This window comes from Mandrillus leucophaeus, unplaced genomic scaffold (assembly GCF_000951045.1).
Source record: "Mandrillus leucophaeus isolate KB7577 unplaced genomic scaffold, Mleu.le_1.0 Scaffold1548, whole genome shotgun sequence".
Lineage (NCBI taxonomy): Eukaryota > Metazoa > Chordata > Mammalia > Primates > Cercopithecidae > Mandrillus > Mandrillus leucophaeus.
The window spans coordinates 127,796-154,694 of NW_012101530.1; the positions used below are offsets into that span (position 1 = coordinate 127,796).

General features: G+C 37.4%; 1 protein-coding gene across 3 annotated transcripts in view; it reads left to right on the top strand.

Annotated features, from left to right (window-relative positions):
* LOC105536131 (A disintegrin and metalloproteinase with thrombospondin motifs 3-like) overlaps positions 1–26,899 on the top strand; it is a 121,514-nt gene that overhangs the window by 5,334 nt on the left and 89,281 nt on the right. For 2 of the 3 annotated variants that reach the window (XM_011975406.1, XM_011975407.1), the window contains exon 3: positions 14,983–15,389. In XM_011975406.1, the coding sequence (XP_011830796.1) occupies positions 14,983–15,389 (407 nt within the window). Of the gene's footprint in view, positions 1–14,982; positions 15,834–26,899 lie in introns of those variants that run through there. The other variant, XM_011975405.1, reaches the window with a different exon arrangement.

Below are 26,899 nucleotides of genomic sequence, written 5' to 3' on the forward strand. Positions count from 1 at the left end.
TTTTTTTTTTTTTTTTTTTTACTACAGCCTACTTGGGATCATTTGCCCTATTGCTGGCATCAGGAAAGATAAGCTAAGCTAAGATTAAAATCTGTCAATCCAATTTGCCAGTAGCAGTACTAGAAAGTGTGGTGAAGGAGGTTTAAGGGGATCCTTTATAAAATGTAGGTGAGAGCCCCAGAACTTGCTTACGGAGTAAAAACAAATTCACATGATACATTTTGACAAATGGCTTTTGAAGAAGTCTGTATGATCTGAACTCATACTAGCAACTTAGGAAAGCATTGATTTTTAAAATTTCACTTTAGAATTAATTCTGTCTGCTTTTTGATATTTGAAGATAATTTTTAAATATTTGGTTATGCAATCTGAAAGATGCAGTGAATTCATAATTTTTCTAACTCTCAAGTACCCAATGAATATGAATAATTATACAAATGTTTTTGTAATTTTATTAGTACTATAAGAAGACTCATCTACCTCATGCAGTACAATTTGAGAGTTGTATATTCCTTAAAACGCATAGTGGAGCATGGGAAGTTTCCTAGCATAGCAACCTCTGTTCCCACATATTATTTATACCTCCTAATTTTCCAAAGACGTTTACATGACTTTGCTGACTAACTGTAAATCCCTAGGAGAAATTTTGTGGTAAAACGTCAGTCTCTTGTTTAGGAAATGATTGCCACAAATTCAGCATGATGAATCTTCATGGAATTTAGAACAAATTGTGAGCAGCATGAAACAGTATATCTTGCTCTTGAAATGATTGATAAAACAAAAATAGCTATTAGGAAACTTGTAGCAAAAAAAAAGGATTAAATATATGATTCCTCAGATACTGTGGTCTTAGATATTAAATCACATTTCCAACAATTTTTCTTAATATTTAGTAAGTATATTTGTATATTAGATAATGCAAACCAAAACAATGATTGATGGCATTATTCATGAGTTCCAGTTCTCGTTCCTTTACGTGTAAAATCCTCTCTTTTACATGTAAAGTTCATTTTTTTGTTTCTGTTTTTTTTTGAGACAGGGTCTCGCTCTGTAACAGAGACTGGAGTGCAGTGGTGCAATCATGGCTTACTGCAGCCTTGATCTCCCCAGCTCAGGCTATCCTCCTGCCTCAGCCTCCCGAGTAGCTGGGACTACACTGGCCCCATTTCTTTTTTCTTTTTTTTGAGACAGAGTCTCACTCTGTCTCTCAGGCCGGAGTTCAGTGGCACGATGTCGGCTCACTGCAACCTCTGCCTTCTGGGTTCAAGCAATTCTCTGCCTCAGCCTCCGGAGTAACTGGGACTAAAGGTGTGTGCTACCATGCCTGGCTAATTTTTGTAGTTTTAGTAGAGATGGAGTTTCATCATCTTTTCCAGCTGGTCCTGAACTCCTGACTTCATGATCCACCCGCCTCAGCCTCCCAAAGTGCTGGGATTACAGGCGTGAGCCACCGTGTCCGGCCCTGGCCCCATTTCTTAATCTAAAATCTAAATCTATATATACAGGAGAGGACCTATGAATATTCGTATTTCCTCTATCAAGTGGTCAGGAGCACAGACACTGTTGACTGTGTAGTTTAAAATCCCAACTCCACCACTTTCTAGCTGGTAACCTTAACCTCTCAAAGTGTTACTTTCTTGTGTATAACAGGCATAATACTACATTTTAGAAAAAATTTTAATTTTAATTTTAAGTTCCAGTGTAGATGTGCAGGACGTGCAGGTTAGTTACATAGGTAAACGTGTGTCATGGTGGTTTGCTGCACCTATCAACCTATCACCTAGGTGTTAAGCCCAGCATGTCCTAGCTATTTTTCCTAGGGTTCTCTTCTCCTCCACCCCACACCGCAATGGGCCCCAGCGTGTGTTGCTGCCCACCCTGTGTACATGTGTTCTCATTGTTCAGCGCCCACTTATGAGTGAGAACATGTGGTGCTTGGTTTTCTGTTCCTGAATTAGTTTGCCGAGGATAATGGCTTCCAGCTCCATCCATGTTCCTGCATTGGACATGATCTTGTTCCTTTTTATGGCTGCATAGTATTCCATGGTGTATATATACCACATTTTCTTTATCCAGTCTATCAGTGATTGGCATATGGGTTGATTTCCTGTCTTTATTATTGTGAATAGTGCTGCAATGAACATTTTTGCTGTGTAGAAACTCTTTAGTTTAATTGGATCCCATTTGTCAATTTTTGCTTTTGTTGAAATTGCTTTTGGCAATTTCATCATGAAACCTTTGCCCATGCCTATGTCCTGAATGATATTGCCTAGATTTTCTTTTAGGGTTTTTATAGTTTATAGTTTTTTGTTATAGTTTTGGGTTTTACATTTAAGTGTTTAATCCATCTTGAGTTAATTTTTAAATAAGATGTAAGGAAGGGGTCCGGTTTCAATTTTCTGCATATGACTAGCCAGGTCTCCCAACACCACTTATTAAATAGGGAGTCCTTTCCCCATTGCTTGTTTTTGTCAGATTTGTTGAAAATCAAATGGTTGTAGATGTGCAATGTTATTTCTGAGTTCTCTGTTCTGTTCCACTGGCCCGTGTGTATGGTTTTGTATCAGTAACATGCTGTTTGGGTTATTGTAGCCTGGTAGTATAGTTTGAAGTCAGGTAGTTTGATGCCTCCAGCTTTGTTCTTTTTGTTTAGGACTGTCTTGGCTATACGAGCTCTTTTTTGGTTCCATATGAATTTTAAAATAGTTTTTAAAAATTCTGTGAATAATGACAATGGTAGTTTAATGGGAATAGCATTTAATCCATAAATTACTTTGCCATGAAAATACTACTCATGAAAATACTACTATTTACTTCATAGCATTCGTAAAATGCTGGTACATTGTAAACAAGATAGAATCACAACTATTGTTATTAGTGTGTCTTTGACTTGTGCTGTTTCTTTTGTAAACTTTTACTCAAAGAGAGGTACTTCATTCTAATCCCTACATTTTAGATAGGTCTGCCTATCATCATGAATTTCCAGGAACTTTAATTTCCTGTGCCATGGACTTGTAACAAACTATCCAGCCAGTCAGCTCACCATGTGACAACTCTTTGAGAGTTCTGTTTTCATGTATTATCTTCATGTTTGTATCTCAATGTAGTATTGTTTAATTAATTGTAATATAGCAGTAGAGAGAGGGAGTTGAGAAATGAATGGTGCAAAACCAGTTACTCCATATGGATTCCATGCCAACTCTATTTTATGTTTACCAGATACAATTCTTTTACTTCTTACACCTTATTTTGCTGGAATTGGCTTCATTCCATTTTGCTAAAAGAAATCATGTAGAAGTCATGACTCCTTTGGATGCAAATGACAGGAACCCAGTTCACACAGGTTAAGGAAAACAAAATTGATGAGGTTTCAAAGTCAGGTATAGTTGGATCTAGAGTTTAAATAATACCGTCATGGAATCTCTCTCTTTCTCTTATTCCCTCTTTCTCTTTTTCCTTGTGTCTTTCTCATTTTTCCTCTGTATTGGTTTTATTTCTCTTTCAGGGTAGGATTGATTCACCTCCCCCTACACCTCCCACAAGTTGTGGCAAAGACTGTTGCTGTCATCTCCAGGCTATCATTCTACCTTTCACCCCAGAAGACAGACACCTGTTTTTTGACAGGTCCAGTACATTTCCTGGTAGAGATTTTATTGGCTACTTGATTTAGTCATAAGCTTGAATCATTCACTGTGGTCAGGGGATGCAGTACTTTGATTCACCTGGATTGGGGCATTTTACCCCTGATTTAAAAGGAGTGTGACTGGAGTGTGACATGGTTAACCTGAAGTGAAATCGGTGTGCAGCTAAATAAAAAGAGGGATGCATGCTGAAGAGTCACACATCATACAGTAATACCTCAAATGCAATAGCTTTCCAGCACATTGATGGGAGATAGTGGCTGTGGCAGGGAGAATAATGGCACGCCAAAAATGTCTGTTCCTGAATCCTTGAAACCTGTGAGTATGTTATGTTACATGTCAAAGGGGGATTAAGTTTGCAGATAGAATTAAGGTTGACAATCAAATGACCTTAAAATAGAGAGATTATCCTGGATTATCAGAGTAGGAGTCTTTATAAATGGAAGAGGGAGGCGAAAGAGAGAGAACCAGAGAGGTGGCAGCAGGAGAACTTAGTCCCCTGTTGCTGGTTCTGAGGATGGAGGAAGGGGGACCATAAGCCAGGTGATGCCGGTGGCCTCCAAAAGCTGGACAAAGCAGGGAAACAGATTCTCTCTTACAGCTTCCAAAAAAAATGCAGCCCTGCTGATGGCTTGATTTTAGCTCAGTGGCCTAGTAGACTGTCCCAGTTTCTCCTACTTTTTGACAAAAGTATGAGCCAGGCTATTTTAGATTTGGAAAATGTAATTATCGCAAGTAAAGTTTCAGTGAAAACCTTTAACAATGCTGTCCACATTTCTTATTTATCTTATTTTTCTCAGCCTTTGCTCTTGGAGACAAATGTTAATTTTTATAGCTTCAAATTCTATACTCAATATTAATCTTTCAAAGTTCTATCTAGCAAAAATTATAATTTTTAGAGTGCCTAACATTGCTCTCGAGTCTGTAAAATTCTTAATGATGCTAAATAAGCAGAGGTGCTTATTTAAAAACTGAGATTGGAATGTTAAAATTTTGGCATTTGGGCTTCACTTAAAAACAAAATCTTTTTAACTTATTTTGTTATTAATTATTTGGTCATTTTAAGATGTAGCAAATAAAATTCTTGGATATCTTTCTTCAAAGCGTGCTTTTTCTTTTTTTGAAATATGTTCTCTTACCTGATTTCATGTTCTAGTACACTAAAGAATGTGTTGTTCTTTCCTAAATGGCTTTTTTGAACATAAATATTGTGCAATTGCAACAAATATTTATTAAAAAGCCAGATTTCTAAAAATTAGAAGAATTTAAGTACACAACTATTCGTTCGTTCTTAATAATGAATAAAAAAGCAATCACCTTTAGTTTTCAGATAGCTTCATAAAAATATTATACTATGAAAATAGATTTGCAATTAAAAGACACACCAAAGAGGACGTCGACCTTGTGGTGATAAGAGCCTAGAGGGTTTGAAGTGAGGAGAAAAGAATTTGACTGTGTTCAGAATTTCAGCATGTGTCACAATTAATTTTAATTGCTTTTGAGAGAAGATGTGTCCCCTTCCCCTTAAGTGTTTATAGCTTTGCTGAGCACTTTGGCATTTGGCGTCCTCTTTAATGTCCATCCTTCACCCTGCTTGCATCTTTCCTGGAGCAGCTGGCTCCCATCATTTCTGATGAAAGTCATTCTCTTACTCTTGGCTCAGGATTTGGAAATGTTGTTGTTGGAGCTGCTTCTTTAGCTGATCTTGAAAATGCTTATTCGATTTCATTCTTGAGGCCAGATTATTGCATACTGAGAATTTATACCTGATAAAATAAATTGCCCGTGTGAACTGCCTCTTCATAGTAGATAACCAGCCACTTTTTGGGAGAGAATTCCAGTCTTTTAGATTGGGTAATGGGGCATGGATTGTTACAGCCAGATTGGATTTTAGGCCCTCTGTTGATGTGGAATTTAAGGTCCTTCTAACTGTGTCACATCAGGCTGGATGGGATTATAGGGGAGAGAGGTCTAGGTACTAGGTACTAGGACTTGGAAAGAATCTGAAACTGACTTTCTTTTTCTATAGCTCTAGCGAAGAGGTGATGATGGTGATGATAACAGCTCACTTTTCATTTATTAAAGTTTTGTTAGATGGGCCAGGTCCTTTGTATACTTCACCTGATTTGGTTTCCATTATTGTTTCTGTTTTTAAGGTAGCCTCTGTGAGCCTTAATTTTCAGAATTTGCTTGTAAGATGGCAAAGAGTGCATCAGTCAGAAACTAGAATTCAAATGCAATGCTTTCTGACTCCAGAACTTTAGTGCTCAACCATCATACCCAAATCTCTTCCTTGCTTGGGAACTGTAAGCCATATTGCATCAATCACAAGTATTTCAATATTCTATGTGCCTGGGGTAGCTTTGGTATTAATTAGACCCTTAAAAATTTGTGTGACATATGAGAGATTTATACTGAAGTTGCTCAAGGTCTTTGCAACGTTGACTGTACTACTGAAGACTTTTGTTCTTTTACAATTCTATAGTGTGGCCTTTGCAATGTATTGGGGACATCTGGTATCCCCTAGGGGATATTTGTGTCTTATTCTGCTACATACTTAGAAGGAAACTAAGATGTCTGTTTCAAGCTGTAGCATATCTGGCTGAACATGTAAAGGAGTTAAGATGATCCTAGAGCATGGGCCACTGTGTCTGTCATACAGTGCACCTTACCAGCCCCCACACAGAGGAATCTCTCCCAAGAAACTCTACTTCCAGACAGAGCCATCGGTTAGACTGACCGACTTCCTTCCTTCCTTCCTTCCTTCCTTCCTTCCTTCCTTCCTTCCTTCCTTCCTTCCTTCCTTCCTTCCTTCCTTCCTTTCTTCCTTCCTGCAATGTACACTAAGGCTATGTGTTAGTCTGTTCTCATACTGCTCTTAGGTTGGTGCAAAAGTAATTGCGGGTTTTGCCATTGATGTAAAGAATTACCTGAGACTGGGTAATTTATGAAGAAAAGAGGTTTAATTGAATCACAATTCCACAGGTTATACAGGAGGCATGCCAGGGGAGACCTCAGGAAACTTACAATCATCGTGGAAGGGTGAAGGGGAAGCAAGCACATCTTCATGTGGCACTTGGAGAGAGGGGCCTAAGGAGAAAGTGCTACACACCTTTAAACAACCATATCTCATGAGAACTCATTCACTGTCACGAGAATAGCACAAGGGAGGTCCATCCCCATGATTCAATCACCCCTACCAGGCTTCTCTAACATGTGGAGATTATAATTTGACATGAGATTTCAGTGGGGACACAGATCCAAACCATATCAAGCATTTGAACACAGTTAAGGTATTATACTTCTGCCCCAAAGAGCTTATAGTTTCTGAAAGGATGAAACATAAGCATATAACTCTTCTCCCACAGGGATTTTTAAAAAACTTTTGTACAGACATTGCTTTCGTTAAATGACTTGACAGGGAGTACTGTGGAAGCTCAGGCCAGGAGGTCTGTACTCTGTGGATAAGTTGCCAGGAAGGTTTCTTGGAAAAGATAGGGCTTGAGATAGGCCTTGGGGGCCCAATTCAGTTTGCCTTGGTGGAGAGAAAACAGTGGTCCTCTACTGTAGTGATGCTGCAGAGTGGGGCTGTGAAGGTAGGCATGCTTAAGCCAGGTCTTGTGAGCACATTAGACAGAATGTTTCAGTAGGCTAATATGAGAGATGAAATTGAAAAGAAATAAGGGGCAGAGTGCAGAGGGCTTTAAAATACAAAACCTACATTTTTATTTGGGTTAAGTTACTTAGTCTCTGATTTTCTGTTTTCTACTTTATACAGATTTTGTGAATCTTTATCTTTTATCCTAAAGTAATGGCGAACTATTGAGCCTAGTTAGATGGAATAACATAGTGACATTAATTGCCAGCATTTATTGAATATTTACTATGTGCCAGACAGTGTTGTAAGCACTGTGAATTGATTAGCTCTTTTAAATTTTACAACAAGCCTATGAAGTTAATACTATTACCTGTAATCTACAGATAAGAACTAATGTAGTGACCCAAATCACTAAGGTAGTAAGTGGTAGAACCTAGGTATTTTCAATCTGGACCTTTAAAATAATTTTCCTGACAGCAATTTAGACAGTATTTTGGTATAATTTATATAACATTTAGTAGTGAGAAATTCTGTGTGGGGAATTTGGACTTGGTACTTAGGCTTTTCAGTGTGAGGTGATGAGATCTTAAAAGCGATTAGAAGAAAATGGGTTAGTTTGAGAGAAATTGCTAAAGAAAAAGCAGTAGAACTTGAATGATGTCATATGGGGGAAAGTTATAAGACATGTATAAAATAGCTCTCTAGCCTGATTTGGGAGAATCAGCACTTCATGAACAGAAATAGCGAAGTCAGGAGGGCAAGCTAAATAGGTGAACATTCAGTTTGGTTTAGATATATTAAGGATGAAGAGAGAGTAAGACAAGTTATTCTCAATAGAGAACAGAGCCGTTCAGGTTATAGTTTAAGGGAACTTTTCTTTTAACCTATATTTATTGAGAGTTTACTATGTGCAGGGTATCATGCTAAAACACAGATATGTGTAAAGGGATAAATGATTAAAGTTTGGAAACCACTAGGAAAATCTAACATGGTTGACATTAACATAGAAAGTAAAAAATGTTTAAGTATATTGAAACAAAGAACATCGCCTCCTTTAAAGCTTTTGATGTAGGTTGTGCATATTAACTGCATATGTCTGCACAAATTTATATGCATATCACAAATACACTCATGCACATATACACAAAAATGTGGTTATTTTACACAGTACAAGGAGGAAGAAGGCATTACATTAAACTCTAGAGTGAGGAATTTAGATAAAAGAGAATTCTTTGACAAGAAATATTTTTTACATTATAATTAGGCTGCCAGTGGAGATGTGACAACAGTTTTTCTTGGGGGTAGTTAAAGTTACTGAGGAGATTCTGAATAAAAAATACCCTTCTTGCTTGCCTAGCTTCTGAACAAGTTGAGAAATAGAAAAACTAAAGACGTAGGTAAAAAGAAAATATCTTTTACAGAAAAGGCTGAAGTGGAGAATGAGGCTCCCATTTTTGACAGGCAAGTGCACTGGCTACCAATACTCCACCCTGTGCTTGTCAGGCCTCACCAGTCCAGAGCAGGGCTGCCCCTGGCTAAGGAGAACATGCACCCCTTATCAGGCTCATTCCCAGGAAGCAGAATGAGGAGGAGGTGCTGAGGTGTGCAAATTTCTTTTGCTTCCCAGACTTCCCAACCACATAATTCACTCTTCTTCACCAGGGGAGGGTGAGTGAAGGGATAGAGAGAAGCCTGGAGTACTCAGAGAAAAACCTTTCTTTCCAGAGAGCAGGAGCAGGTTAAAGGCTCTCTACCACTAACTTGAGAAAAAATAATCCCATCTACTTGAGATGCCTGAACTGTAAGAAAGAGCAGGGATTAGGGACCCTGACTTTTGGCTCTTTTAAATTTTTGACATGTATAGTTAAAATTCTATGAATATCCAAAGAGATTGCAGAGTGGGGGCTAATTTCCTGCTGCCTGCTCCTAAGAATGTGGGGCTCTGCGTCTGTCTTACAGGAGGTCTGTTTTAATGATTACATCCATTTCTTGTTTTTGGTAACTTAAAAGGTAAGACCTGGATACTAAGAAATGTTTGGTTTATAGGGCAGCAGGAACTGTGAGAAAGATACACAAGCTTTGCAAGCAAAATTCTGGCTTTAGAGGTGCATGGCTTGTGCAGTTTGCCATCATTAATGGCTTGGTGGTAAAATGACTATTTAGCCAAAAGAAGATGCATGCTAATTTCACATACCCCTTCTGGCTCAAACTGCTCTCTTTCGTTCACTCATTTCTTCATTTCGTCATTCATGGATGTTTATTGAGTAACTTCAAGTTCTTTTTTAGGCAGTGGGGAAATGAGGTGAAGAGAACAGATAAAATCTCCTGCCTTCATGAAGTATATATGCTGGTAGATATAAAAATATATAAATAAACATATAAGTAAAATTTATAGGATGTCAGATGGTGACAAGATTTATGGAGAAAGATAAAACACAGAAGGGGACAGAGGGTAAAATGGTTGCTGGTGGTCAGGAAAGACTTCACCGAGAGGGTCACATTTAAGCAAAGGTCTGAAGCAATTGAGAGAGTAAGCCAGGCAGCTGAGAGGAAGATCCTTTGGCAGAGGAATCAGCAAGTACAAAAACTTTGAGATGTGAGAATCTCCAGCTTCAAGCCCTGGGACTTTGTGAGCCATTTTACTTTGAGTGGGATGGGTTTGAGGAGAAGAGTGATAAGATGTGACACTTTAATTATTCTGACTCTATTTTGAGGATAATCCATTAAGGGGAAGAGCAGAAGCAAGGAGAACAATTTAGAAGCACATTCAAAATTGAGATGATGTTGGCTCGGACTACAGTAGTAGCAAGGAGGTGGTGAGGAGTGGTCAGAATCTGGATGTATATGGAAGCTAGGATCAACAAAATTGGTAAAAGATTGAGTTTGTAGTACATGAAGGGTTAAGGTTGGTTTTAACCAAATTTTTGCTCTGAGTAACTGAAAGTATAGAGTTGCTAGTTACTGACATGGGAAAGGAGGAGCAGATATGAAAGCAGGAAGATTGAGAGTTTACATTTGGAAATGATAAGTTGAGATGCCTTGTGAATATCTACATTGTAGGACTCCATAAGCAATTGGATTTACTAGAGAAGGACTCACAGCTAAAACTGGGGCTAGAGATACACAATTGTGAAAGCATCCAGTCTTAAGATAGGAGGAGCTCACCAGCTCCAGAGGGCAGACACAGAAGAGAAGAGTCCATGGATCAGGTCTTGTGACATTTTATTGTTTCCAGGCCATGGAAACACTGGGACACCGGTAAAGGAGAATGAGAAGGTGAGACCAGTGAGGTAATGAGAGAATGATGACCTGGAAGCTAAATAAAGAAAATATTTTGAGAAGGAGAGAGAAATAAACTGGGTCACGTGCTCCTGACATGAAAAGTAAAAAGATCAATTCTTGGCCATTGACTTCAGCAACATGTGATCACTCGTGACTCCAAAAGAAACTGATTGGAATGTGTTCAAGAAGGAGGAAGAATGGAAAGAGTGGAATTGGAGACACCTAATAGAGTCAATGTTCTGAAGCTTTTTGCCCTCGAGGGGAGTGAAAAAATTACCTAGAGGGAGGGGTGTCATCCAAAATATTTTTTTGTCAAAGATGGGAGATAGGATGTCAGCTTCTTTATCTGTTGGTGGGAATGTTCTAGTTATGTGGGGAAACTTGATGTAGGGAAACTTGATGTGGGGAAACTTGATGAGGAAAGAGAGAGAGGACATTGCTGAAAAGGCAGTTGTTCTTGAAAAGGCAAGAAGGGCTAGAATGTTGTGCACTAGTAGAGGGTTTACTCTTAGATGAGATGACAGACAATTCATCCATAGTACTAGGAGGGAGATGGACTATATGTGCACTGATAGCAGTGGGTTGTGGCTAAATCACTGCATTGGGTCATGTTTGAGTAATAAGCTACCAGTAATAGAATTTATAGTCCTCTGTGCCTATGGAACTTACGGCCCACAAAAACCTTCACATACCTATTACTGTGGCCCCTCCGCCACCTCAGCTAACAATTTTATAGTTTCTAACTTTAAAGTTGAACTACAACATTATTTTAATGAGTGGCTAACTTACACTTAAATTAGTAATAGCTGATATTTATTGAATCTTCTACATGATCTTATGTAAAACTCTCACCAAACCTATGAAGTTGGAACTGTCACTAACTTCCAGTTAGCAGTTGAGGGAACAGAGCCTAAGAGAAAATAAAGAACTTGCTGAAGATCACAAGTGGACCCAACTTATTGCTCTCTGACTCTGCAGTTCATTCAATAACCATAGGCTTTCCTGCTTTGTGAAAGTAGTTGAGCCTGTAAAATGTGAAAATTATGAATGCAGTAAATGAACGTTGGATATAATTTGGTTTACTTCTGTGATTGTAATCTGAAATTAAAATGCTTTGATTGCTTTGAGCTTCTGCCCCTCCTCCCAGTTTCTCCCTCCAAAACCTAGAATTTAAGAGTCTTTTACAGAAATTTTTGATGCTACGCTAGAGGAAAAATTGGTTGACTGGCTGCAGGTGGGTAGGACATTGTAATTCTTGTGGTAGTTCTCTTTTATAAATCAGATCTTAAATTAGAATTTGACAGCAAGATGCTGCATCTCTATTCAGAAGTGAATGAGAGCATAGGAGCATGGTCTTCAGAGTCAAAATGATGAGAATTGGAATTTTCCTTTGGCTCTTTGCTTGTATGTGTCAAGCCTTCTAGGTCTGCTTTCTCATTTATAAAATAGGGGTAATAGGATTTACCTACTGTGATTGTTGTATTAGAGATGATATATTCTCAAACACAAATCATAGAGCTTGGAGCTTTTTCTGCTAATAAATGGCAGGTGACTGGGTAGTTCCTTTGTCAGTTCCATTAACTACCACCCAGGAGATGGTAATCCAGAGGGTTGCCAATCGTGTCTTTTTCCTCATTACCTTAATTCCCAATAGAAAAATGACTCATTCAAGCATTTAATTTAAGAAATGTTTAGGGAGGCCGAGGTGGGCGATTCACCTGAGGTCGGGAGTTCGAGACCAGCCTGACCCACACGGAGAAACCCCATCTCTACTTAAACACACACACACACACACACACATACACACACACAATTAGCCTGACTTGGTGGCACTTGCCTATAATCCCAGATACTTGGGAAGGCTGAGGCAGGAGAATTGCTTGAACCTAGGAGGTGGAGGTTGCGGTAAGCCAAGATCGCACTATTGCACTCCAGCCTGGGCAACAAGAGCAAAAACTCCGTCTCAAAAAAAAAAAAAAAAAAAAAAAAAGAAAAAAGAAAGAAAGAAAGAAATGTTTATTATGCGTACTTTTTAGGAATGATTTATTATTTAGCATTAGAGAAAATAAAGCTTTATAGAAACATACCATTCTTATTTCGAATAAAAATGTGGAACATATTACCTGACTGAAAAAATGGAACATACATCTAGGATGTATGGCTTACTGTATGTATAAGCCGCTGAATATCCTCTTGGGTATGGAGAAGCCTCCCTGTCTTTTTCTAAATGTTCTTGTTCTCTAGTCACTTAATCCAGGCATCAGTACAATATACTGATTTAGACTTTGGTTGTGTGAATTCCCTTCAGTGGAATTGGGAAATCCATACACTGAAATTAAGCACTGCTTCCTCTTTCCCTTGAAACGGTCAACCGAGGGTTAGAGAAAAAGCTATCACTGAGATTATTGGGACAGCCAGACACTCATGGGCCTGGATAATGTGTCTTGTAAGTCAGTGTGTGTAGCAGCTTAGACAAGGCCAATGTTCTTTGGTTACCTGTATTACTAACTTAATATGCATCAAACAAATCCAACTGACAAGACACCCTGACACATAAAAAATCTTGTATGATGATATTGGGAGTACCAAGTTGAGTGGGGAGTTCTTTATCTTTAAGACATTTATAGTTAATTTGAGCTAGATTTTGTCAGTACACATACAAGAGCTTGATTCATCTCCTTCCTTTAGAAACTTTCCACACTGTCACTCTGCACCCGTGACACTTGTGCTCATTCTCTTAAATCTTGAGTTGTTTTTTTCTCTCTAAACTAGAGTTTATAAAAGTATTCACCATGGAGGAAGACCAAATCTTCCTCACAACCTTCTTGGAAGACCAAGTCTGTGTTTCTGCTAGTGCCTAGTCCAGTTCAGCAGGGGTTGCACTGTCTGGCCACCAGTTTTGGAATCAGGCTTCACTTGACTCATATTACAGTCCTCACTACTTCTTTGGCTAGTAAATATTTACAAGTGCTTCTTGCTGTATTCATTGAATAAAATGAGATAGTTCATTTAAATATATTGGTAATTTTAAGAGGCATAATTATAACAAACATGCACAGAAAGAATTAACATGTTGCACAAGTAAACACCTTTATTTGTCTTCTGGTATTCACATATTGCCTGAGGTTTTTAAAAAGCAGAAAAATAATGAAAACAGTGATTCTGCAAGAATACTTTATGACCATAAGATGTAGGTTCCTTTACAGATCTCATGCTCTAAATACATTATTGGATGACAAAACTTGTGATTTCCATAGGTGAGGAGTTTTGTGAGTCATATCATTTTTTAGGGCACTCTAACACACTATAGGATTAGCGTAAGGCTAGAAGTATGAAAGCGGGAAACATTTTAGTTCATGATTTTAGATTTCCCTTCCTATGCCACCTTCTTTTTTTTTTCCCCTTACTGCCCTGCTGCTTATTTCTTTCTCTAGTATCCATTGTCCTGTGGTCTTAAAATCATTCCTATAATGGTTCCTGTAATCTGTTCTCTTTCCCAAGGGTGTTTGCATTTTAATAGACAAAATACTCATATTTGGCTAAGCCAGGGGAATTAAGTGCTAATTGTGAAATTCAGCTTAACATGTAAGTGGCTACCCATATTGTAAGGTGGGTCCCAAATACACTTTCGTATTCAAATAGATATCTGTCCCACTTAAGGAATAAGGCACAAAATGAGAATACTGTTCCCTCTTGACTAACCGGTACCTGCATATTTGATTTAAAGATTATTATGTCTTCTTTACCCATTCTTCTAGTTTTCTAAAAATGGAGATTTATGGAGGAAAGCATGGTAGGATAGAATATATGGGCTTAGGAGTACCACTTGGATTTATATTCAGGCTTTGCAGTTGTTTGACCTTGGACATAGGACCTCCTACCCCTATATCTCAGTTTTCTCACCTGTGAAGTATGGTTGTTAGGGTTGTTATGGTGGAAAAAATGTGTATAAATTACAGCATTGTAAGCTACAGTATATACATTACAGACTCATGTAATGTAGTTATTGTAATTAGTCTAAATTCCAGGATTTCTACAAGGAAAAATGAAAACAATCAGAAATTTGTTTTTTACATAATAACCTTGTTAAAAGTTTTTAGCAGATGTCAGTTATGCCAATAATAAATTAATTGAGGGTATGCCTTGATTTTAATCAAGCCATTTATAGTTTATGGACACATTATATTTGTGTTTGCAAATGTGTTAATGAGATGTGAATATTTACAATGTAATTTTAATACTGTTTTAATTTAAAAATGACTCATTGAACACAGGGTTACTTAAGTGCGTTTGAGAAATGATTTTTGTTCTCAAAATTTTACATTTATGAGCTGATTCAGGAATGTCTATATTATGCACATTGAGGTATGGTCTTGTGAGGTGGGCACTTTTTTTCCGTGTTATGTTCTCCTGTGTTCTCTTATTATGCAGGGTTTGACAATTCTGTTTTTCACCCCACAGATTTACCAATAAAGAGATATAGAGAATATGAGCTGGTGACTCCAGTCAGCACAAATCTAGAAGGACGCTATCTCTCCCATACTCTTTCTGCGAGTCACAAAAAGAGGTCAGCGAGGGACGTGTCTTCCAACCCTGAGCAGTTGTTTTTTAATATCACAGCATTTGGAAAAGATTTTCATCTGCGACTAAAGCCCAACACTCAACTAGTAGCTCCTGGGGCTGTTGTGGAGTGGCGTGAGACATCTCTGGTGCCTGGGAATATAACCGATCCCATTAACAACCATCAGCCAGGAAGTGCTACGGATAGAATCCGGAAAACAGAGCCTTTGCAGACTAACTGTGCTTATGTTGGTGACATCGTGGATATTCCAGGAACCTCTGTTGCCATCAGCAACTGTGATGGTCTGGTAAGGCTCCTTCCGTTTTGGGCATATGAGTTTGCAGGTGCTGGGAGTGCAGCCATGGCTTCTGCATAGTTTGGAAGGTGGAGGTGGAAAGGAGGCTTCGTTGTTATGTTACATTTTAAGTTCAGAAAAAGACACTAGAAAGCATTTTGCTGTCAAAGATGTGTATTTTGGCTTGTGACAATTTTGTTTCTTGGAATAATGTGAAGACGACATTATTCCAAGAAACGAAAGATAAATATTTAAGCATTTTTTTTTTTTTGGTTAATGTTTTTCCTTGTATTACATTTGAGGATTTTATTTCCTTATTTTGTTCGAAGTGTTCTGAAAACTTTCCAAAGAAGCATAGGTTCCTTCAAAATGACAGTATTTTACTCCTTATGTGGAAACTTTGGATATCTTCATAAAGAAAATATTTTGAAAGTATTCTTTAGCTTCCTCACAGAATGCTAACGTGGGAAATGAGCAGATTCTTTCAGAATTTGTCCAAGTAGCATTACTTTATGAACGCAAGGTGCAATACTTTCTGTGTGGTGGCTTTGATTCTTCATTTTCCAATTCAATACCCATATGTTGCTTTTCAGTTTTGTGGTTGAGGTCAATAGTAACCAGCCCTACTGTACACACTCTGTAGAGGTGAACTATTTTTATTTGTTTTGTATCTCCAGTTGTTATTTGAAAGACATGTTAGTGTTTATGCCTATTCCATATACAGCTGATTCCAAGTCTTTATTACAAAAGAGCAACCATTTTTATTTCTGTGATTATCAGGCTACTGTTTCTTGGGAGTTCAGAGCTGTTACTTTTGTTCTGTCACTGCTTCCGGGAGTTCTCGAAATATTTCTTTCATTCCTGATTATAATTACTCTATAATACCTTGGCTGATCCTCCTGTGATACCTTGAATATTCTGCTATTGTCCTCTTTATATATAACTTCAACCCAATGGAGTTAAGATACAATGTTTTACCAAGTGCTGGTGAGTTCACCATGTTTTAGTTTATTTTTGCAAGCTTGTACTGACTCTTGATGTTCTGTAGGGTTGTAAAAACCAGCACAGAAAACTGTATGGCATGCATGCAGCAGGTCCACTTCTGCAACATGAACACCACTAGTTTAGGATTATACTTCACAGTTGGTGATGGACTAGTTTCTGGAGTTCCAAACCGTAAAGAATCTCTCAGATTCCTCTCATTCTGCATGAAAGGTTGAATAGAACTGGATTAACTTAAATCATTGAATAAAAACAATAAGAAAATACTTTCTAGAAGACTAAACAAGATTCAAGATATTGACTCAGAGAGCTATGATTCAATACTAAGATATAAAAGGAAATAAATTATATAAAATATATTAACACTTTCAAGTACACCATCTTGAGTATAGATCTTAATTTAGTGTTATTTTTAAATTTTATAGCATAAGAAATTATTTAATTTTTATTTCCTTGGTTAAGATTTGAAACTTGGGGTATTGGCTTGAAAATCAGTTTAGGGCAGGCAAAAGGCAAGGAAATCATTTTAATGCATTATTGCAGTGATTTTTAAACCTGACCAAATAATCAGTGTTTTTCTTACTGTACATGTCAAATTATTTAATCATAGATATAGAAATATGGAGCAATAGCAAGTTGTTACAAGGAAGAGGAAAATAGATATGAAGTGTGAATGGAAATTATTGGTATTATTTAGTTTCTAATTTTTAAGATACAGTGTTAACTATATCATGTATATGTCAGTGTAATATATGTGTATATGTGTGTGTGTATAAAACTTGTACAAGTATTCATTTGCTCCATTCTTTGATCCATTAACTAATAAATTTAAAAAATTTGCAGGAAGCTGGTTATGGGCACTTTTCTGGGCACTGTGAAATAGTGAAAGAAATAATCATGGTTACACCCTCAAGGAGCTCAGAAATGTAAAGTTTTGCCATAGAATGTAAGTGTCCAAAATGTTTGGTAAAAGAACACACACACACACACACACACACACACACAATATATGTAAATGTTTATATAATTATGTATAATTAAATATATAACTTTTATATATTTATTTTATATAGTATATGAATTATGTTTACTGTAAATTATGATTAAGGAAGGTATCTTCTGGAGAGATTTTATGAACAGAACATAATTTTTCAAAAGAGAGAAGTGGCCCAGACGTTGAGTTTGATCAGGAAAAGGGTGGGTCTGGCCTTATTAGGCAGTGCTGAGGATGTGGACATGCACAAATGGAAGCCTTTTCTAGAGTTTCCAGCTCATAGCAGCTGTGTGCTAGGAGGAAGGAAGCAGATGGTACAGAATCAGAAGCAGGCTTAGGAAAGCAGATCAATAAACTGAGGGAAAACAGTAGTTGCTTCATTGAGTTGTGGAGGATTTCTTAAAATTGAAGAATTGCTTTGAACCGAATAAACCTTTAGAAGAGATCATTTCAAAGTTTAATTGGTGAGAATGAGATTGTGGATAAATTTGCCTGATCAGCTGGTACCTGAGTCCTTTAACTGGCTATGTGTAGGGATTTAGGCTTGGCCTTCTTGACGTTATGGAGGGAAGCATGGATGCTGAGATAACATCGATGCCAGAGAATTAACCTGATGGCATATAAAGCCATTGTCTTGGGAGGCTCTGGGGTTATAATAAAATCCAAGTTGTCTTAATAGAATGTATATCCCCTTCTGGCCTAAAAATACAGATGAGAAAATCTCTGCCCATCGAGTATAATTAGTTAATGCCATTGAAACCCTACCTGTATGGGAAATTTAATCAATTTCATTAGATTAATATTGGACTGGTATAGAAGGAATTACAGTGATTCAATTTTCTACATGTATTCTTTGAAGTTGTTGCACGTAGCTAGTAGCCACAGATATTTACTCAGCTCACTAAGTTGGGAAATTCATGGCAAGACCCTCTCCATGAGTGAAATTTCTTCTCTTTTTCTCTTCTGCTGCTTTGTCACATGCTCTGTGAGTTTGAAATGGGCAGCACACCAGACATATTTAACAGAATGATTAATTTAATTAAAAAACCCCAGTGCTACTTAAGTGTGCTACGTAGACTCAGGTTTGTGACAAGACAAATACCAATAGTGAGGCAAAATGTTTAGGAACTTTTATAGCAATTTTGACAGTTAATGTATGTCTGTTGGGTCTAATAATACCAGTTTTAAAAATGGGTTGGCGTTTTCTGTCTTTTTTCATTTTATTATTCTAGTAGTTAGTTTTTAATGCATCGAATTGTATTTATTTTATAAGTACAAAAACACTAGTCTGGAACTGACTGGGGAGAAAAACTGTTTCTTCACCACAGATAGTTTGAGAAACAGGCAGTGACACTTAGCTGATTTCGCCCACTCTGGACATCAGAAATGTGACTGAAATAATCACATTACCTATTCCAGGTAATTGTATGAAATGATCACATGAAAGGCATTTAACATAGGCTTTATCAAAGAGGACAGAAGGATGCCTTGAGTGACGTATGGAGCTATGGCCTGGAATATGATCTAGACGTAGATATTACTCAATGAGTTTCTGAAATCAACAGGGTTTCCTGTACAAAGGAATTGACAATGCTTCCTACCCAGTGTGAACAATCAAGAACAATGTCTTTTTCTGTCTAGCATTGACTCTTTCCTGTTCTTGGTCAATATTATCATGTATACGTGACTACTAATCCTTTATCAATTACAGTTTTATCCTTGCTCTAGTCTGCCCTAATTATAGGTAAGAATTATTGAGATATTCAATCACAGAACTGTCCCCACTTTCTGACAGCATCCAATCTAGAAAAATGCCCTACTTGTTTAGACTCTTCTCAAAATTACCCAACCAAAGCCCAAATGCTGTTAATAATAGGTTCTTTTCAACAGTCTCTTACTGAGATGCTCATGGTTCCCTCTGCTGTACGTTCTCCATCTCAGCAACGTGTAATAAACCCAGTTTGTTAACTAAAGATGTGCTTCTGGTGGTCTTTGGCTAGAGGCTGTTGATATGCTTTTCCTCTCTACTTCTACACCTTTGAAATGAGAATCTGGTGGTCAGGAGTCATGACAATGGCAGACATTTTACACACTTCTTGGGAAGACACTTCTGGCTGAGAATCCCAGATGAAAATAGATTTCTCCCACAGAGTCCTGGCATTTACTCTCTAATACCATAAAATCTCCCCTGTGAGTAGTGGCAGCTCACAATCATATTTTGTGGTCTACAATTTGCCAAAATAAAGGTTTTTTGGTTAGTAGGCTTTATGTGATGTGTTTCATAATCTAAAGAAACTGGATTTTTCTCAACTTGCTAGAACAGTATCGCCTTGCTAATTCCTCTGGACTATCATCAGAGGGAACTGGTTGTGAGTGGAAGAACTGACTAGCTAGTGGCTCTACTGGGTTACCTAGCTCAGTGATTTCCTTGTGGGCTGATTTTAAGATCAAGGGGGTTTATCTAGGACAGAGATTTTCAAAGTTTTTTTTTTTTCTCTTTTAACATTTGTAATTCTTCCTTCAAATGAAATCACTAGAGGTTATCTAATAAAATAGAGTGTAAATTGGATAAACTCAGGAAAGGTTTGGTCAACTTACTCTCCCTCCTGCCTTGTCCTCAGTTCACACCACTGTTGGGCTCCCTGAGGCATCTAACAGAGATCTTTACTGGTAGGGTAGGGGTTTTTCGAAGCTTGGCGTTCACAATTTGGGAACCATAAAGAGAGCCTCTCTTCTAAAACTTCTGACAGTCACATCTGGTTAATATCAGAGACATTTTATCTTTGTTGGATTTTGAGCAGGACTAAATGAAGTCTTTGTGGGCAACTGCAAAGTTACAACGAAAATAGCCTTAGTTACCTGCCTTAAGACTTTTGCTCTGTGATTTGATCCCTTCAAAAACATAATCTTGCCATGCCTATTTTAGTAAGTCTAGCTGCAGAGGCACTTTTTTAAAAAGTCCATTTAAAAAGGTATTATGAACCAGTATACCTGTGATTGAGAACATTTGGCTGGTGATTATGAGCTGTGATACAGCTCGATCTGGTAAATGAAATGTTTGATACTATTTTTTAGCTATTTATAGTGGATTTAGAAAAGAAAGTTTTTGAGGGCTGATTTTGACATGTTGACATTTGCATATCAGCTTTAATGAGAGAACTTGATGTCTGAAGACCTGTTGCCTCTCACTCTTCCTCCCGTGGAAGATGTCCACAGAAGGTGTTGTGTGTGTTATTGATGAGACAGAAGAGATAGCTGTGCCTTCATGGATTACATGCTGATTTGAGACCTTAGAAGGTCTGAAGAATAAAGGACTGAAGCAATGTTTCACCTCCAGGTACCTACACCAGGCTATTTTGGCAATGCAGGATTGGAAGATGCTTAAAGCCCTTATACCCTTTAATTTCCAGGGAGTAGGAACAAAGCAGCAGACATTGGCCCCTTTCAGAATGAAGAATGATGAGAGTCCTCCAGTTTAATTAGTCTGGAAGAACCAATGTTGACCTCATTGCTACCTTCCTAAGGTGTGGTCAAGCAGTGGCCCCTTGAGAGCTGACGGAATGTACCTAGTTTTGTGTGCTTGCCTATCTATGCCAGGTCTGAGCTATTGCATCCATCATCCACCTTTCCTCCTTCTTCAAATAGGCAGGCAGTTTGTGCTTATTCAGGATGAAGAGGGAAGGTTTGGCATAGTGCTTGATCATTTTCACATCTCATGTCTAATTTTCATATGGCTAGAATCATATATATGTCAAGCCTTTTTCATTTTTTAAAATCTGTATTTCTCTTTTGTGACTAATTATCTTATACAAAGAATATCCAAGGATGTGATCTTGGAATAAAGTAGAAAACCAAAAAAAAAAAAAAACAAAAACAAACAAAAAAAAACACAAAAGTGTTTTCAAATTTAAATAATATTTTCAGTAATATTTATTTGTAGTTAAATTAAATTATTCATGTTTATTTATTATTATAAGTACCACCTGGTCACAGTTTGTTCTTTTTTTACATCAATTTGATTATAATTTTTCCCAAATATCTCTTCTTTGATATAGTAATTTTTAAAGATTAAATTAAAGATGGTTAAAAATTAGGGAAAATTGTACATTACTTTTTGGATAGATCTGGACAAACAGAAAATAAAAGAGACATGGGAAGTACTTTTTCTTTCTATTGCTGGCCTGAAAAGTAATGCTTTCTATTCTTTTCAATGCCATGAAAACCATGATGTCATTATAACTAATGAAAGTTTTTGAAGATACTAAAGAAATGCTTTAAGGACTGTGAAAATATTGCTTGAGCACATCTGAAATATTTTCTTCTGGGTAAATTATAATTAAAACAAGAACAAAAGCACAGCACAGAATTGATATGATGCCTTTGTAGGTAATCATGCCCTGGGGTCACAGCCTCCTTGAAAACTAAACTCAGCCTCAAGGTTTGACCTAAGAATCGTCAATTCTAGAAATCCTGATCCAAGTTAAAGCATTTTGAAGCACTACTATTAAGTTGTTACACTGATTGCTGTGGTAAATACTGAGATTGGTCAAGTGTAACTCTTGTCTTCAGAGAGTACTGGAAATAAATTAAGCTGTATGATTTAACACTATTAAAAATATAGAGACATTGATCAGAAATACAATTTAAAAGGGAGACTTCACTGTTGTCACGTATAACAATGAAATTGCGAAAAAAAGGGATTGAAAAATCAATTTTGTTTTTTTATTAAGGTAGACTGAATTCTCTGCCTCTAAAACAAGACATTTTAAATACTTTGTTTTCAAAAGAGTTGATTAATTTTTGAGCAATACTAGACTACTACTAAATGTATGAAGATATTATTATTAGTTTAATGGTGCTTTGTCATCCTAAATAGGTGTCAGTAAACAGATTCAGATCTTCCATAATTTCTGAAAATTCTCATGTATTGATTGAAGAAACAGTAATATATAATTGAACTGAGATCTAACTCCAGATTCAGTCATACTGAAAAATAAGACATATATATATTAGCCTGACAGGTTTTGAGATGTACTATCTAGATTGTAATAGCCTAATTTTTCTTCCAGTATTTTTTGTGATAAAATACACATAACATAAAATGTACTGTCTTAATCATGTTTTAAGTATACAGTTCAGTGGTGTTAAGTACATTCATATGCTTGTGCAACCATCACTATCATCCATCTCCAGAATTCTTTTCATTTTACAACACTGAAATGCTATACCTATTAAAAAATTACTTTCCATTTCTACCTCCCTATAGCCTCGGACAATCACCATTCTACTTTTTGTCTCTATAATTTTGACTTCTCTAAATACTTCATATAAGTGGAATCATATAATATTTTTCATTTTGTGACTAGTTTATTGCATTTAGCATAATGTCCTTAAATTTCATCCATTTTGAAGCATGTGTCAGAATTTCCTTACTTTGTAAGGCTGTATAATATCCCATTGTATGTAGGTATCATATTTTATGTATTCATTTATCTGTTGTTATATAACTTGGATTGCTTCCACACTTTAGATACTGTGAATAATGCTGCCATTTATATGAGTGTACACATATCTTTTCAAGACTGTGTGTTCAGTTCAGTTGAATTTATCCCCTGAAGTGATACTGCTGGATCATATTGTCATTCTATTTTCAATTTTTGGAAAAAAATTGCCATACTGTTCCCCATGGTAGCTGTATTAGTTCGTCTTTACATTGCTGATGAAGACACACCCGAGACTGAGTAATTTTCAAAAGAGAGAGGTTTATATGTTATTCCTCTTAGTGCCTTAAACTAGAACCTGTTCAGACATGTGATAAGTTAGTACAAGTTTATTTTGGTGCAAAATAATTTAGAAATTTATCCATAGTTTTTCCTAATACACATTTTCCATGAAAATTTTGAAGTTTCCTCTTAATACTTGCTTATTTATACTGCAAATCCTATTTTGAAATGGAGAAAGTATTTTAATGATGATGTGCTTTCTCATACATATATCTTTCTGAGAGAAAAAGACACAATAAAAAGCAAATGTGTGTATCATTACCAGCAGCAGCAGAGGAAGAAAAGAAAGAACAACAAAATCTGTATGTTTCCAAATAAGTAAAGTTTTTAAGTGAAATAAAAAAACTGGAAACAAGGCGGTTGAGACCTTGGTTCTAGTGAATGTTGTGTTTCTAATTCTGGTCTGTTCATCTCCAGCTGATATTTTCGAGTGTCTGAAGCACTTTTTGTCTATCCCAATCAGAACTTTATTATGTAGAACAGAAATGAGAAAAGGAAGTCATGGGTCATACTTTGGAGTTTGCCTCCCAAGTATCTCTTTCCTCATTTATTTATGCATGTAGTCACATTCATTAGGAAAACCAGAAAAACTATGAAAAGAAGTTTCTAGTGTCTCAAATTCTGGTCCAGAGTGGTATATAGGTAGAACATAACACAATTTATTGTTAAACTGTGAGTTTTTGTTAATAATGGATTGACAGTGATAACAATAAAATAATGATAATAATAGTTAACATTTGTTTCGTACTTCTTAGGATGAGACATGTATTTCACATGTATTATTTTATTCATTTCCACAACAACCTAGTAAATCAGGTGCAATAATTATCCATGTTTAAGGAAAGTTTAACCATAAAATTTACCTATTTTACTAGAATATTTTCTGATTAAAAGTTAATGATTTTAACTACAATTAAATTTGAGTAGTTATTCTCAATATGAATACACACACAGAGCAAATAACATTTAGGGTATATATTAGTCCATTTTCATGTTGCTATGAAGAAATAACTGAGACTGGGTTAATTTATAAAGAAAAAGAGGTTTAATGGACTCACAGTTCCACGTGACTAGGGAGGCCTCACAATCATGGTGGAAGGCAAAGGAGGAACAAAGTCACATCTTACATGGTGGCAGGCAAGAGAGCATGTGCAGGGAAACTGCCCTTTATGAAACCATCAGATCTCATGAGACATATTCACTACGACAAAAACAGCATGGGAAAAACCCACCCCCATGATTCAATTACCTCTCACTGAGTACCTCCCATGACATGTGGGGATTAGGGGTGCTACAATTCAAAATGAGATCTAGGTGGGGACACGACCAAACCATATCATTCTACCCTGGCCCCTGCCAAATCTCAAGTCCTCACATTTCAAAAGCAATCATGCCTTCCCAACAGTCCCTCAAAGTCTTATTTCAGATAACCTCAAAAGTCCACCGTCCAACGTCTCATCTGAGACAACGCAAGTCCCTTCTGCCTATGAGCCTATAAAATCAAAGCAAGTTAGTTACTTCCAACATACAATGTGGGTATAGGCATTGGGTAAATACAGACATTCCAAATGGGAGAAATTGGCCAAAAACAAAGGGGCTACAGGGCCCATGCCAGTTCGAAATACAGCAGGGCAGTCAAATTTTAAAGCTCCAAAACGATTTCCTTTGACTCCAGGTCTCGCCTCTGGGTCACGCTGATGCAAGAGCTGGGTTCCCATGGTCTTGGGCAGCTCCAACCCCTGTGGCTCTGCTGGGTACAGCCTTCTTCCCAGCTGCTATCATGGGCTGGTGTTGAGTGTCTGCAGCTTTTCCAGGCATATGGTGTAAGCTGTCAGTGGATATACCATTCTGGGGTCTGGAGGACGGTGGCCCTCTTCTCACAGCTCCACTAGGTGGTACCCCAGTAGGGACTCTGTGTGGGGGTTCCCACCTGACATTTCCCTTCTGCACTGCCCTAGCAGAGATTCTCCATGAGAGTGCTGCACCTGCAGCAAACTTCTGCCTGGACATCCAGGCATTTCCATACATCCTCTGAAATCTAGGTGGAGGTTCTCAAACCTCAGTACTTGACTCGTGTGTACCTGCAGGCTCAACGCCACGTGGAATCTGCCAAAGCTTGGGGCTTGCACCTTCTGAAGTTATGGGCCATGCTTGGCCCCTTTTAGTCATGGCTGGAGCAGCTGGGTTGCAGGCCATGAGTCTCTAGACTGCACACAGCATGACAACCCTGGGTCTGGCCCATGAAACCATGTTTTCCTCCTAGAACTCCGGGAATGTGATGGAAGGGGCTGCTGTGAAGACTTCTGACATGCCCTGGAGACATGTTCCCGATTGTTTTTGGGATTAACATTTGGCTCCTTGTTATTTATGCAAACTTCTACAGCTAGCTTGAATTTCTTCTCAGAAAATAGGATTTTCTTTCCTATCTCATTGTCAGGCTGCAAATTTTCTGAATTTCTATGCTCTGCTTACCTTATAAAACTGAACGCCATTAACAACATCCAAGTCACCTCTTGAATGCTTTGCTGCTTAGAAATTTCTTCCAGCAGATACCCTAAATCATGTCTCTCAAATTCAAAGTTCCACAAATCTCTAGGGCAGGGTGAAAATGCTGCCAGTCTCTTTGCTAAAACATAACAAGTCACCTTTGCTCTAGTTTCCAACAAATTCCTCATCTCTGTCTGAGACCACCTCAGCTTGGCTTTCATTGTCCATATCATTACCAACATTTTGGTCAAAACCATTCAACAAGTCTCTAGGAAGTTGCAAACATTCCCACATTTTCCTGTCGTTTTCTGAGCCCTTCCAACTGTCCCAACCTCTGCCTGTTACCCAGTTCCAAAGTTGCTTTCACATTTTTGGGTATCTTTTCAGCAGCACCTCACTGTGTTAGTTCATTTTCATGCTGCTGATACAGATGTACCCGAGACTATGGGTAATTTACAAGAGAAAGAAGCTTAATTGGACTCACAGTTTCATGTGGTTGGGGAAGCCTCACAATCATGGCAGAAGGCAAGGAGGAGCAAGTCACATCTTAAGTGGATGGCAGCAAAGAGACAGCTTATGCAGGCAAACTCCCATTGTTTAAAACCATCAGATCTCATGAGAATCATTCACTATCAGGAGAACAGCACAGGAAAGACACATCCCCATAATTCAATCACCTCCCATTAGGTTCCTCCCATGACATGTGGGAATTGTGGGAATTACAGTTCAAGGTGAGATTTGGGTGGGGACAGAGCCAAACCACATCAGTAGCTATACCATTTTACATTCCCATCAACAGTGCACAGAGTTTGATTTTTTTCACATTCTTGTAAACACTGGTTATTTTCTGTTTTTATTTATTATTATTATTATTATTATTATTTTTTTTTGTAGTAGCCATCCTAAAGGTTGTGAGGTGGGTGGTGTCTTACTGTAGTTTTGAGATGCATTTCCCTAATGGTTAGTGAGGTTGAACATCTTTTCATGTGCCTGTTGGCCACTTGTATATTTTCTTTGGAGAAATATCTACTGAAGTCATTTGCTCATTTTTGAATCTGGTTGTTTTTTGTTGTTGAGTTTTAGGAGTTTATATATTCTAGATATTAATCTCTTATCAGATATATGGTTTGCAAGTGTTCTCTTCCATTCTGTGTGTTGCCTTTTTACTCTGTTAATAGTGTCTTTTGATACACAAAAGCCTTTTTATTTTCATGAAGTCCAATTTATTTTTTTCTTTTGTTCCCTGTGCCTTTGAT